We start from the raw sequence: 13,153 nt of genomic DNA, 5'->3' as shown, positions 1-13,153 counted from the left end.
TCACAAGATGACCATGGGAAAGTCTCTCTTTTCCCATTGTAAAAAGGAGACAAGAAGACCACTTACTCCAGTTGTTATTTATTCATTCAGGAAAAATGAATATGAATAGGAAAGTCAGTGCCTCCTATTTGCCAGGCACTGATGAAAGTGATGTTGATGTGGCAGAGAACACATCAAAGATTCATGCCACTTATGTCCATGGGTAGGGAGGGTGGATGCACATTGAAACTAGCACGAATTCATATTAGCTAATGAAAAATTCTGTGAGGAAAAAATAAAGCAGGAAAATGAGAGTAAATATGATTTTTTAAAGATTTTATTTATTTATTTTTAGACTGGAAGGGAGGGAGAAAGAGAGAGAAACATCGATGTGTGGTTGCCTTCTATGTGTCTGCTACTGGGGACCTGGCCTGTGCCCCAGGCATGTGTCCTGACTAGGAATCGAACTAGTGACCCTTTGATTTGCAGGCTGGCACTCAATCTACCTGGCCATACCAGCTGGGGGTGATTGTTCTTTTAGAAAGCGCAATGTGAGAAGACTTCTTTAATAAGAGATCTGAGCACAGAACTGAAAATAGTGTGGGAATGAGCCAGGGGAATGTTGGAGGAAGAGCATTCCAGGCCGAGGGAAACGTGTGCAAAGGCCCTGCAGTAGAGCGTGCATGTGTGACGGACAGAGGAAGGCCCATGAGGCAGGAGCAGAGGACTGACGGGGAATGCACCTGGTAGGTGGTGAAGTCACAGAGGTGGAGAGAACCAGATCAAGTGGGGCTGCAAGGACAACCAGGGAGCCAGATCCAGCCTATGGCCTGTTTATGTATAGAATCTCTAGGTAAAAATGGCTTTTATATTTAGAAAAACTTGTTTAAAATAAAAAAGCAGACTGTAAGAAAGACCATACGCATCCTGTCAAACCTAAAATATTTACAATCTGGTCCTTGTACTTAACTTTTTTATGTTCATCTTTCCCATTTTATTTTTAATTAGGTTTATTGGGGTGACATTGGTTAATAAGATTATATAGGTTTCAAGTGTACGATTTATGATACATGGTCTGTATATTGCATTGTGTGCTCACCACCCAAAGTTAAATCATCTTCTGCTAGGATATATGTGGCCTCTTTACCCTTACTACCTTTACCCACCTTCCCTCCCCCCGCAGACCACCATGCTGTTGTCTGTGTCTGTGAGTTTGCTTTTCTTACTTGTCAATTTGCTGCTTTCAGTTTTATATCCCACATATGGGTGAATTCATATGGTTCTTGACTTCTTCTGTCTGGCTTAGCATGATGTTCTCAAGGTCCACCCATGTGGTCACCAATGGCAGTACTTCATCCTTTCCTATGGCTGAGTAGTGTTCCGTTGTATATCTGCACCACATCTTCATTAAGCAATCAGCTGTCGAAGGACACTGGTGGTTTGCATGTCTTGCCCACCAGGAATAATGCTGCAATGAACATAGGGGTGCATATATCTTTGCAAATAAATGTTTTCAAATCCTTTGGGCAGATACCCAGAATACAGGTTGCTGGGTCATAGGGTAACTCTATTCTTCATTTTTTGAGGAGCCTCCATACTGTTTCCATGGTGACTGTATCAGCTTGTATCCCCACCGGCAGTGAATGACGGTGCCTTTTTCTCCACAACCTCTCCAACTCTTGTTGTTACTTGTCTTGGTGAAATCCACTCTAACAAATGTGAGGTGGTATCTCATTGTAGTTTTGATTTGCATTTCCCTAATAGCTCATGGGGTTGAGATTCTTTTCATATTTCTGTTGGCCATTTCTATATCTTCTTGGGAGCCAAAAACATAGTGGAGAAAAGAAAAACTTTTCAATAAATGGTGTGGCATAATTAAATAATACATGCAAAAGAATGAAACTAGACTACTGTTTGTTCCCATGTGCAAAAATTAACTCAAAATGAATTATAGACCTAAATGTAAGACCTGATACTGTCTGGTCTTTGACAGAGAAAATTTGCCAATTCCTAATGCAGGGCCTTGGAGGCCATGGTGAGGATGTTGTACTTCCAAATGTGAAGGAAACCATGGGAGGTTGGGGGGTTGAGCAAGAAAATAATGTGATGTGATCAGTGGTCTTAAAAGGATGCTCTGGCTGCCATATTAACTCAGAATATAAAACAGGGAGGGCGCAGCCAGAAGCAGAGTTGGAGCTGTGATTAGAGTCCAGGTGAGACAGGGCGGTAGGTTGGACTAGACTGGTAGCAGTGGGGTGCCGAGTAGCTAGACACAGCACACATTTTGAAGGTGGCACCAAAGGGGCTTTGGATTGACTGTGGAGTGTGATGAGAGGGAGAAAGGAGTAAAGGATGACGCCAAGATTTTTGATGTCCACACTCTCCTTACGTTGTGGTGGAAATTGAGTGAGAGAATGATCTTCTCTGCACCTAGGGTTTAACACCTCCAGTCTACCAACCACTCTGTAGTCAGGGTTATCTCCCGAATGTACAGTTTTGATTGTGACACTCTCCTTTCAAAAACCTACACCAGTGTCCCCTTAGCAATAGAACAGTGTGTCAGAGCACTCCATAATGTGACCTCCCAGCATCTGTGTCCTGACTTGTTTCCAACTGTTTTTGTTTTATTGACCCCAACACTGATCAGTGAAATACATGTCTGCTAGTCCCCATGGACACTTCATTCTCTTCCACCTCGAGGCCTTCGCCCACATGAGTCCCTCTTTCTCACTCTCGTTACATGTCAGCGGTCCCAGCAGAATGAATGTTATGGTCTACCTTTTCAATAAAGCTCTTCCTTAACACCCTCTTTACCCTCTCGCTGTACCCCAATGCTCTGTGTCTTTTCAACTCTTTTACCAGACATGTTGTTTCTATTTCTATGATTTTTTAATACACAAGTCTTATCTCCCTGACCAGACTATACAGGACACAATGTAACGTAAAGTTAAGTAGCTCATCTTTGTTAAATCCCAACCCTGTACTTGGAACCTGTACAACTTTAAGTAAATTACTTCATGTCTTTAAGCCTCAGTTTGTGTTGCTGTTAAATGGAGATAATTACCATAGTTACTTCCCAGCACTAATTAAGAAGATAAAATGAGTTGATTCATATACAACACTTAGTGTAATTCCATGCCTGCTGTATAATTAGAGCTCATGTAATTCCAGCTATATGAATTCACCATCACTGAGGAGCTGAGGATATATCTTTGTATCCTAGTTTCCTGGTGCTTTGTGCATGGTATTGCACACAGTAGGGGAATGAATATATTATGAAAAGTGGAGCAAAATGAGCTCACATTCTAGAGTCAACTCTGACTTCAGTTCTTCCAGCACCATATCCAGCTGTGTGACATACGGCAAGACACCCTCTGAGAGCTTCCGATTCCTCACTTTTGAAATGCAGACAACGTCTCTCACTGAAGGGCTATGAGAATAAGCTGTGATGGCACATAAAGCACCTGACGCACAGTGCGTGCCCAGCAGTAGCTGTCACGAGGACGGCGATGATCAAAACTTCAGTAGAGAAGAATCCTCTACACTGATCCCCCTTCCAGCAATGAAGTCTGATCACTCCTTACAGCAGTGGTTCTCAAACTGTGGCCACTGGGCCAGCAGCATCATCAGGGTCGGGTCCCCAGGACCTTGTTAGAAATGCAAGTTCTCAGGCTCCACCCCAAGCCTGGTGAGACAGATGCTGTGGAATGGGGTTGGCCATCTGTGTTATAACAGCAGACACACACCAGCTTCTAAGAAACACTGCCTTAACGGAAGGGGAGTCAGGAGGTGAGGAAACCTCCAGGGCCGTGATGTCCCATTCAATCCCAGTTGTCACCACAGGAAAGGACTCGGGTACCAGATGTTTCCAGCAGAACCAGAGAAGGGGAGGAGCGCAAACTCTGCGGAGCCGCCTTTTGGGGTCAGCGACTCTTGACTCTTTACTTATGATTACTTACCAAGTTGATAGAAATGAAGATGAACTGGAGAACGTTGTGACCCATAGTCAACACTAGGAAACAATCATTCAGTCTGTAGCTCCGTTGAGACATGGGGCTGGTTTTGGGAGCATACACCCACAACATAAGCCATCATGAGTCGTCAATTTGAATAATACAAAAATGTACAGTGAAAATATCAGCTGGACTGACAAGTTGTGAAAATTATTTAGTATGACTAATTTTAATGTAAGTTGTTAACACATTTATATTGTAAACACAGGAACTAAAGTTAGATCAAATTATTGCAAGCAATTTGGAAATATTGTGAAGAACATTTAATTCCTCCATAATACTAAAATCTGCAGAGCATTTAAATATCTCCATAGCCAGTTATATATAGTTAGACACACACAGAGAGTTATATATAGTTATCAGCTTTTTAAAAACCTGATACCACATTTATCCTTTTTCTTAGGTCCGTTGTATGACATTAAAAGTCATCTCTTTGACAGAGTGATTCTGTTAATCCAAATGAAGTTGAAATAAAATTACTCCAGACTTCATTATCCAAACCTCTGCCTTCTCCCCACACCACTGGCTTTCCCTCTGTTGCCCAAGGCTCCAGTGGAGGGCGAATGCAGGAGAGGGGCAGAACCTCAGACCAGCCCCTTGGGCTCTGGGTCTGTAGCTCTAAGTACAGTGCGCTACATAAGGCATTCCCTTGGTGTATAGAAGGAAAAAGAAAAATGCTATAATTTCTCTTTATGATTAATTTTAATCACAGGCTTTGAATTCTCTTTTTGAGTGTATTTAGGGATGAGGGCCTATGTGCAAATATATTTTCCTAAAAGGGGTGTGTGATCAAACTAATTTGTCTCTGAGGGCTAGTTAACATGACAGGGAGAGATTTAGGTAAAAGGTTGAAAATATTGATGCCAAAATATTCTAGAATTTTCTGTAGATTCAGTCTTCCATATTACCTACTCATCTATAGCTGGATTAATAGTAGTTTTATCTCATATCATATTTAGTTGGGATAGTTGAATGTAAATCAGACTAAGGGAAAAAGTAGGAAGCAGGCTCCAGTGGCTTTATGGTGAGCTGCCTCTTCTCCCATGCCTCCCTCTGCTTCCGTTGGGCTGCCCCGGAGTGAACAGCCACAGTATCTCTCAGTGAGATTTGGGTGAACGGGTCCCATTTCAGTGAGTGGGTAGAAGGCACAAGAGCCTTGAGGGGAAAAGACCACAAGGCGCAGAACGTGACCATACACCTGCCCCCAAGCTGCCTTTCTCTCGCTGGGCTGTAGTTACATCACATGTGTTTCTCTCTCTCTCACTCTGAATGCTTCTGAGAAGTTTCAAAGGAAGGTAAGCAGTACCTCTCTCGCCTCCATGCTGCTCTTGTAGAACAGCTCTGGGTTCCTGCTGAACCCAGACAGGGGCCACTTTGGAGAAGAGGTTTGGCCCCACACCCCCTCTCCCAAGGATGTTGCATGACTGTGGTCGCAAGTCTTCCCCCGCCCGTAGGCTGGCCACTCTCTTCTAGAACGAATTCCTTGGGAGCTTTGCAATGTGTCTTTTCTTTGTAGTTTGTCTTGTAGAATTCTTGCGCTGCTTTGCTTTGAGAGAGGCCACAGCCTGGCTTGCACTGACTTTTTCCTTCTCCTCCTCCCCCACAGGCAGCACAAGGGGGTGGGCACAGGACTCTGCTATATGGCCATGCGATTCTCCTGCGACACTCCTTTAGTGAAATGGTAAGTACCTTGGGGTGTCCACTTTCACCATTCAGAGAGGAGGGGAAAGGGAAAGGAGGGAAAAAAGCACAGGAAACCAGCAAATGTGTAGATCAAGTTAACATCAGGAGTCATATGGAATGTAGATAATTGTAGCACATTATTGTCTTGGCTTCTCCTTACAACTTACCTGAATTTGTAACTACTTATTTGCATTTGCATAATATCCAACCACCCACCTCCCCACTCCATGAGGACAAGGACTGTGATCCCACTGAGTACAGTACCTTGACACACTGAGTGCTCAGTAAAGATGTGTCACATTGACCACACAAACTATGGGATAACTGACTTCCTGAGTGCACAAGGACAACTAGCATAGAAGAAAAATCAATCAAGTAAGATTTTGTGAAATTTCTACTCTTTGCTAGCTGAAGGAAGTGGATTGGTATCCACCACCTTCAATCCTGGAAGAACTTGAACATAATTTGTTAGTCCAGAGGCATGAGACAGCTGATCCAGGTATAATTAATTAGGGATCTAGAATCACAATGAACCCAAATGGTGATGACTTATGTAACTTGAATTTTTTTCAAGTTTTAAATGAATTTGTAAAATACATATACTGCAGATCTTTGGCGGGGAGTATTAAGGAGAATCCTTGTAATCTCAGTCAACTGTAATATGTGCAATTCTGATACATTTACTCCCAGCCCTACATATATTGTTTTCACCCATTAGTTTAAGTGACATTGGTGTTCTTTCTCTGGCCCTAATGGAAAACTATTACATTCATTCAAGACTTCACTTCCACACATTTACACCTGCAGCATACTGCAAAGTTCATCTCAATGCTTGAACTATCAAATTGGCAGCAGGAGCAGAAGCTGCCTCTTAAATAATTTATTTATTGCAGCATTTCTTTTCCTGAGCACTGGTAAGAAGTTGACCTTTTCTGCCTTAACATTCTCCTGCTGTAGTCCTTCATGGCAAAGGACAGAGAACAAAAATGACCAAATGGAAGGTTACCTGAGCAGGGGATGGAGACATTTAGAGAGTGCGGAAACATTGTACCAGGACAATCTCTAGAACTAACAGGTGATCACTGATCTTTCAGACTCTGGTGCTTATCCACAAGGGTAAATAAAACCTTAATGCCTTTCTTTTTCTACCTACATACAATAAACAAAACTTCAAACAGTATATTCTTCTGGCCTTGAAAACTTGGGCTAACATCATGGTAAAGATATGAAGGCTTATATTAATTATCATTAGACTTACTGCTTTCCCCCCAAATCCCCCTCACCATTCACATAAACTCTATACAGTACTGCTCCTTTTAGGAGGAGCTCTGAGAATAAAGCCTGTGAGCTGTGACTGTGGGCACTGCAATGATTCTTCACTTCCCCGCTGCAGGGAACTAGGACTATAACCCAGAAAGCACGTCCCAAGTACACGCCTGCCTCCCGGCTCATTCTGGGGTCAGCCGCGGGCCTGTCTGTGGCAGAGACAGGGGACAGGCCGGGGCTTGTTGTCCTTTGTGAAGTGATTCTAAAAATCATTGTTAAGTTTCACGTGCACATGTATTTTTGTAATTGGAAAAAATATATAGACATTATTTGAGAAGTTTTAAAGGTCACAGAAAATTTTAAAAACAAAAAATAATTAGAAGTGGTGGGGGGGGGGGGGGTCATCATGGTCTCTGCCGCCATCCAAAGATTACTTCGGTTATCAGTTTGGTGGAATTTCTCTTAGCCTGGTTGCGAGGCATTTAAATTTTGCATACGCGCTAACTATACAAATACACTATTTTGCATTGTTTTCATGCTATTATTCGACCTTGATAAAAACAGTTAATGGTAACATAATATTCCACAAAATGAAGTACCAATGTTTATTGACCCTTCTATGAGTGTTGGTCATTTGTGTTCCATTTATATTCCCAATTTAAAATTTTCTCAGAGTATCTTTCAACAAAAGCATATTTAATATTTCAAACTTATTTATATACATAGAGCCCCATTAGGTAAGTCACTGGGTCATCAGGTAGGAACATTGTTGAGGTTTTAGTATGTTATTAAAGTATATTGCAAAAACATGATGACGACGAACAAGGTGAGCCCTTTTCACAGTAGCTCAATGTTGACATCAACCACTGGGAGCCGCGCAGCAGGGAGATGCTGAGACCTGACAGAAGAGTGTGACTTCACTCACATCTGTTTTTCTTTCATAGTATCTGACATGTTTGACTACATCAAGATCCCAGACAGATAAACTTGCCTTTGATGTAGGTCTACAAGAACATGCCACAGGTAAGTCCACATTCCCAGATCTCCTGCTCAGTGGGGTCTTGGGCCAAGGTCTCTTGAGAAGGATAATGAAAATGTTATTCATTTCGGATTTCAAACCAACTAACCAGTGGGGTCAGGAAATAGATCTCATAAACTTTTGGAGAATGTGTGATGAAAACACAGGAACCAAGAATAGGTGCTTTAGGCACAGTCTGCCATCCTCAAAGAAAAACAAATTTTTTAGGGTGAAGTACTGAAAATAAGTAGTGTCATTCCTGATAAGAACCAATGGTAATGAATAACTACTAAAAAAACAAAACATAGAACAATAAGGGCGTCAATGATGAAGTATAATGTCCAGATCACAGGAGTAATCTCTTTTTATTCTGCTGTGAACCAGCTATTTCTAAAGCAAAATTTTCAAGTGTTAAGCAATGGCATCGACCCACATGATTTTTACATTCCAATGCACCACATTTATTATCATTTACTTTGTTTTTCTTTAAATTTACTTTTCTACTTAAAATTTTAGAGACAAAAGTTATATCATTTCTATAAGTAGAAAACTGGTATTGCTTGCCATAAAAGTAAATATAATGAAAAGAAAGTCATTAAATAATTGTAGTGATGTTATCAAATACTAAAAAGGTATTAATGAGATAGAAGCTCCAAATTTAAAATTTTTTCTGACTTAAGTTTTAAGAAAACTTTTTCTTGAAACATCTTCTGAATTAGAAAATTTAAAGGAGTAATAAAAAGTTCTCATTGTATGATTTAATGTTTAACCACCAGTGCTATACCTCATATATTTTTTTTAGTTTAGCCAAAAATTTTGATAAGATAGTCAAAACTATAGTCAGGATAACTATAGTTATTTATTCATATTACTTTCATAGGTATAGCACCAAAGAAGGGTCTGACTTGCTGTGGGTTATTCCAAAGATCAACTTTTGGAGAATGTGTGATGAAAACACAGGAACCACAAATAGGAGCAGTGGATCAAAGTTGCAAGGAGGTGTATTTCATTCACCGCAGTGAAGGAAACCACTTAGTAACACCTGCAGTTACCCAGCAGAGGAACAGCTGGCCTTGGGGTGTGGGGTGCTCCCTGTGGCTGGAAACATTCTTGAGCAATCTGATCAGCTGTCAAGGGCATTTCATATGGAATTTCTGTTCAGTTGAGATGTCGGGCTATGTACCAATTAGGATTCTTAGTTTGAAGACAGCAGAAACTGATTCAGGTTAACACAAGCACAATGAGAATTTACTGGGAGAACGTTGGGTAGAACCTGCTCTAAGGCTGAAGCCCGAGGTTTGGAAAAGGGGCAGGAACAAAAACAGATCAGGGAAGAGAGAACAGCCTAGGTCACACTGCAGGAAGTCGTCTTGGATGCAGTCCTTAACATCGTAACGTTTTCCTCAAAACAGGACGAGATTTCATTGTTGGGTAGCCAAAGGAAAAATGTCCATGTGGATGTTCTAAAACTGTCAGTAGTCTGATTTTACAGTTGATACAGAAAAAATCTGGAGTTCAAACCATGTGCACCTGCTGTTTCTGCATCATACTTAGTGGTGTCAAGGAATGCCTGAGGAGAAATCCTTTCTCTCCACTTATTATTTTTGTACAAAGTGGAAAAGTTGGCCTGCCTCAACTCATTATGGGTATTTTTTCCCAAAATAAGATTATATTTGAATTTGATTTGAGGTTGCTTTGTTTGCAGCTGAAGTGTTATTCTTAAAATATACTTTCCTCTAAGGTGTTGTCAACATCATCTGAAAATTATCAAATGAGTGAAGTACCACACTCTCTGAATGTAAATTGGCCTCTAATATAAACCAGCTGTCAGTCTCGGAGCATGCAATCAGAAAAGTTATATGTCATTCTACCTACATCGGTAAAATGACTTTAGACTTTTTGAGAGCTGGGAAGAAATTGACCACTTTGTAGTCATGTGTTCAGGAAATTCATTTAAATATTAGAGACTCCAATAAAATTGAGGGAAATTGCATCAGATATTACTCTATCCAGCACTCTTTTCTAAATCCCTCAAATCAGGCGTGGTGTAAATTCTGTCGACAGATGAACACATGAACCAACCCGAATTCAAATTGGCTGATCAGAAGCTAATTGAGGCAGAAGACAGATGGGAAAGGATTGACCAGGTGTTCATGAAAATCTAGAGCCCTTTAACACAATTTATTTTACCTCTCTCACCCAAACCCATCTCATACTGTCCTTGAAGAAGGCCAGCTTGGTATTTGTGAGGGAGGAGAATACACGTATAGCTCAGATAAGTTTCAGTATTGCCTGGCGGAGTCTTCTCACTCCAGGAGGAGATGCACTCAGAATTCAACAGAGTACCCATTCTGTTTCCTACTGGGTCATTCTATGGATGCACCTTTGGCTCCAGAACCTCTTCTAAGTTGAAAACAAGTAAGTGTTCAAGAGTTGAGTTGAATCACTAGGACAATGTGAGAAGTTTGAAGGCAGTTACTTGAACAATTCTGAAATTCCCCCTGCATAGAGGGTATTAAATAGTTTGACTGACTTAAAAGAACTGGTGGTCACCCTGGCTGGGTGGCTCAGTTGGTTGAAACATCATCCTGTACACCAAAGTTCTGCAGGTTCAATACCCAGTCAGGGCCCATACCTAGGTTCAATCCCCTGTTAGGGCACATACAGGAGGCAACATATTCTCTCTCTCTCTCTCTCTCTCTCTCTCTCCCCCCGCCTCCCGTTCCTCTCCCCTCCCTTCACCCTCCCCCTCCCCCCTCCCCACACCTTCCTGTCTTTCTAGAGTCAGTGAACATGTCCTCAGTTGAGGATTAAAAAAAAGAATTGCTGATTATTTCCCCCTTGGTTTTGGTCACTGAGTCCTTTCTTTTTTCCTTTTAAGGGTTGTTGTTGTTGTTTTGTTTTTAGTGTTTAGAGGTAGCTTTAAAATGAGACTTAGGAGGAAATAAATATGAAAACAGTGCTTTTAGTGTTTTTCTTTTATGTATTTTAGGGTCATCAACTGGCCCATATCCTATTGATTCTGGGAATGGCTCTGACCACTGAGCTGTTCCCAGGAGAGAGCAGTAGAAGAAGTAGACTCTTCCTCCATGTGACTGTTTAAGACCCACTTTATCCCAAACACCTTTAGTCGTCCAGAGTACATAATGGATATAAATATCATTTTCCTTTGAAAATGTGGAGTCAACCTACCTTTAGTCATGAAATTTTTTATTTATTTATTTATAGTTTTTTTAAAGATTTTATTTAATTTTAGAGAGAGGGGAAGGGAAGGAGAACAAGAGGGAGAGGAACATCAATGTGTGGTTGCCTCTTGCACACCCCCTACTGGGGACCTGGCCCACAGCCTAGGCATGTGCCCTGACTGGGAATCGAACCTGCGACCCTTTGGGTGTCAGGCTGGCACTCAATACAATGAGCCACACCAGCCAGGGCTTGTCATGAAATTTTAAACTTTATCAAAATAAGCATAATTACTTAATCAAAGTAATGCCTATATATAGTTTAAAGAAGTAAAGAGTCCTTTTAGTTATTGAAAACAGTCTCCTCCCCACCCTTCCCTCTCCTGGGGCCCCACCCTCTCTCCAGGCACCTACTTTCAGTTCCTTTAGTATTGTTTACCACTTGTTTATGAATAATATAGCATACTATTTAGTTATTCTTTCCAGATTAGGTATTATCTACTGATGGTTCCAAGTGAGGAATAAAAAATAACTCTTATGATCCATTCTTTCCTATCTTCTTCCCACCTTCCCAATATATTTACATGTAACTACCAAATCAATATAAACTACTTCTATCAATATAACTGTAACTTTTATTTGCAAATGAGACTCATCACATACTATGCTCACTTCACTTTATTATTTTTTAATTTTGCAGTAGTTAGTAATTGCCTTATTTGAGCCCCAGCTGGTGTAGCTCAGTGGATTGAGCACAGGCCTGTGAACCAAAGGGTCACTGGTTCAATTCCCAGTTGAGGCACATGCCTGGGTTGCGATCCAGGTCCCTGGTAGGGAACGGGTAAAAGGCAACCACACATTGATACTTCTCTTTCTCTCTTTCTCCTTCCTTCCCTTCACTCTAAAAATAAATAAACAAAATTTCTTTAAAAATAATTGCCTTGTTTGTTTTATTTTCGGTAGCTCAATCATTCATTCACGTCTAAATTATTCCATAGAACTGAAACTCTCCCCTGATTAGATCCAATCACATTAGCCATTCTCTCGGTTTTATCTTCTTAGAAACATCCACCATCACCCAGGAAATTTCCTTTGCCCTCTCCTATATTCCGCGTTTCCCGGATCTTATGTTTTTCTCTCTTCTTGGTTTACTACCTCACTTCGGTGGAGCCCATTATCCAGTAGCTTTTACAGAAGAGATTCATGGGAGGCAAAACTGTCATCTAAAAGTTTCTTAATTGCAGCTTCACAAGTAATTCACAGTATTCTACATGGGAAATTTTCTTTTCTCAGCATCCCAAAGGTTTTTACCTATTTTCTCTTAGTTTATGGTCTGCCTATTTATTGATTTCTGATCCTCTGTGTATGCCCTGTTTATATTTTCTGGGAGTTATCTCGATCTTCTCTTTTGCCCTAATGTCTGAAATTCCACAGTGATATCTTTAGACCTGGATCCTTTGTCTTCTAAGCTTCACAGGCATGGCCCCTGGTGTAGGTCTCTCTTCTCCACTGTGCTAGGCACTTTGTAGACCTTCCCAATATAAAAATGCTTGTCTTTCAGGTTTGGAAGCATTTTTCATACTATTTATTTATTTATTTTATTCCTCCCTTTTCTCTGTTCTATTTCCTGGAAATTCTCTAGATTGGTTTTCTAATTGTCTTCTCACTCCTGTTTCTTTGTTCTTCTTTTTGGGAGAAATTTTCAACTTGATCCTAAACCCTTTCTTTCTCTCTTTTTCAGAATCAGAGAGTTTTTCTTTTTTCTCCAAATGGATCTTTCCTGGACATGTTCATTGCTGCTTCATTAATGTACTTCTTCTTATCTCTCTGAGATTATTACTACAATATTTTTTAAAGTTTTCTTTGTCTCTCTTTAATCTTTGTTTTCTCTAAGTCCCTTTCCCCCTTTTTGTTTTGTTCCTGTCATTCACATCAGACTTTCCTCAGATGCCTGTTGATCCTTTGCCTCTGTTCAGGTTTAGATCAGGGCAGTAGGAGCTGACTGGAAGCTC

General features: G+C 40.8%; 1 protein-coding gene across 1 annotated transcript in view; it reads left to right on the top strand.

Moving 5' to 3' along the window:
* Positions 1-13,153, top strand: part of RYR3 (ryanodine receptor 3) — a 504,534-nt gene that overhangs the window by 216,163 nt on the left and 275,218 nt on the right. Inside the window, exons 5-6 of the mRNA XM_045822230.1 lie at positions 5,603-5,673; positions 7,886-7,964. Coding sequence (XP_045678186.1) covers positions 5,603-5,673; positions 7,886-7,964 — 150 coding nt within the window. The remainder of the gene's footprint in view (positions 1-5,602; positions 5,674-7,885; positions 7,965-13,153) is intronic.

This window comes from Phyllostomus hastatus, unplaced genomic scaffold, assembly GCF_019186645.2.
Source record: "Phyllostomus hastatus isolate PE091 unplaced genomic scaffold, TTU_PhHast_1.1 phas_scaffold_501, whole genome shotgun sequence".
NCBI lineage: Eukaryota > Metazoa > Chordata > Mammalia > Chiroptera > Phyllostomidae > Phyllostomus > Phyllostomus hastatus.
The sequence above is the reverse complement of the archived record's forward strand: the minus strand, read 5'-3'. Positions and strand labels throughout refer to the sequence as shown.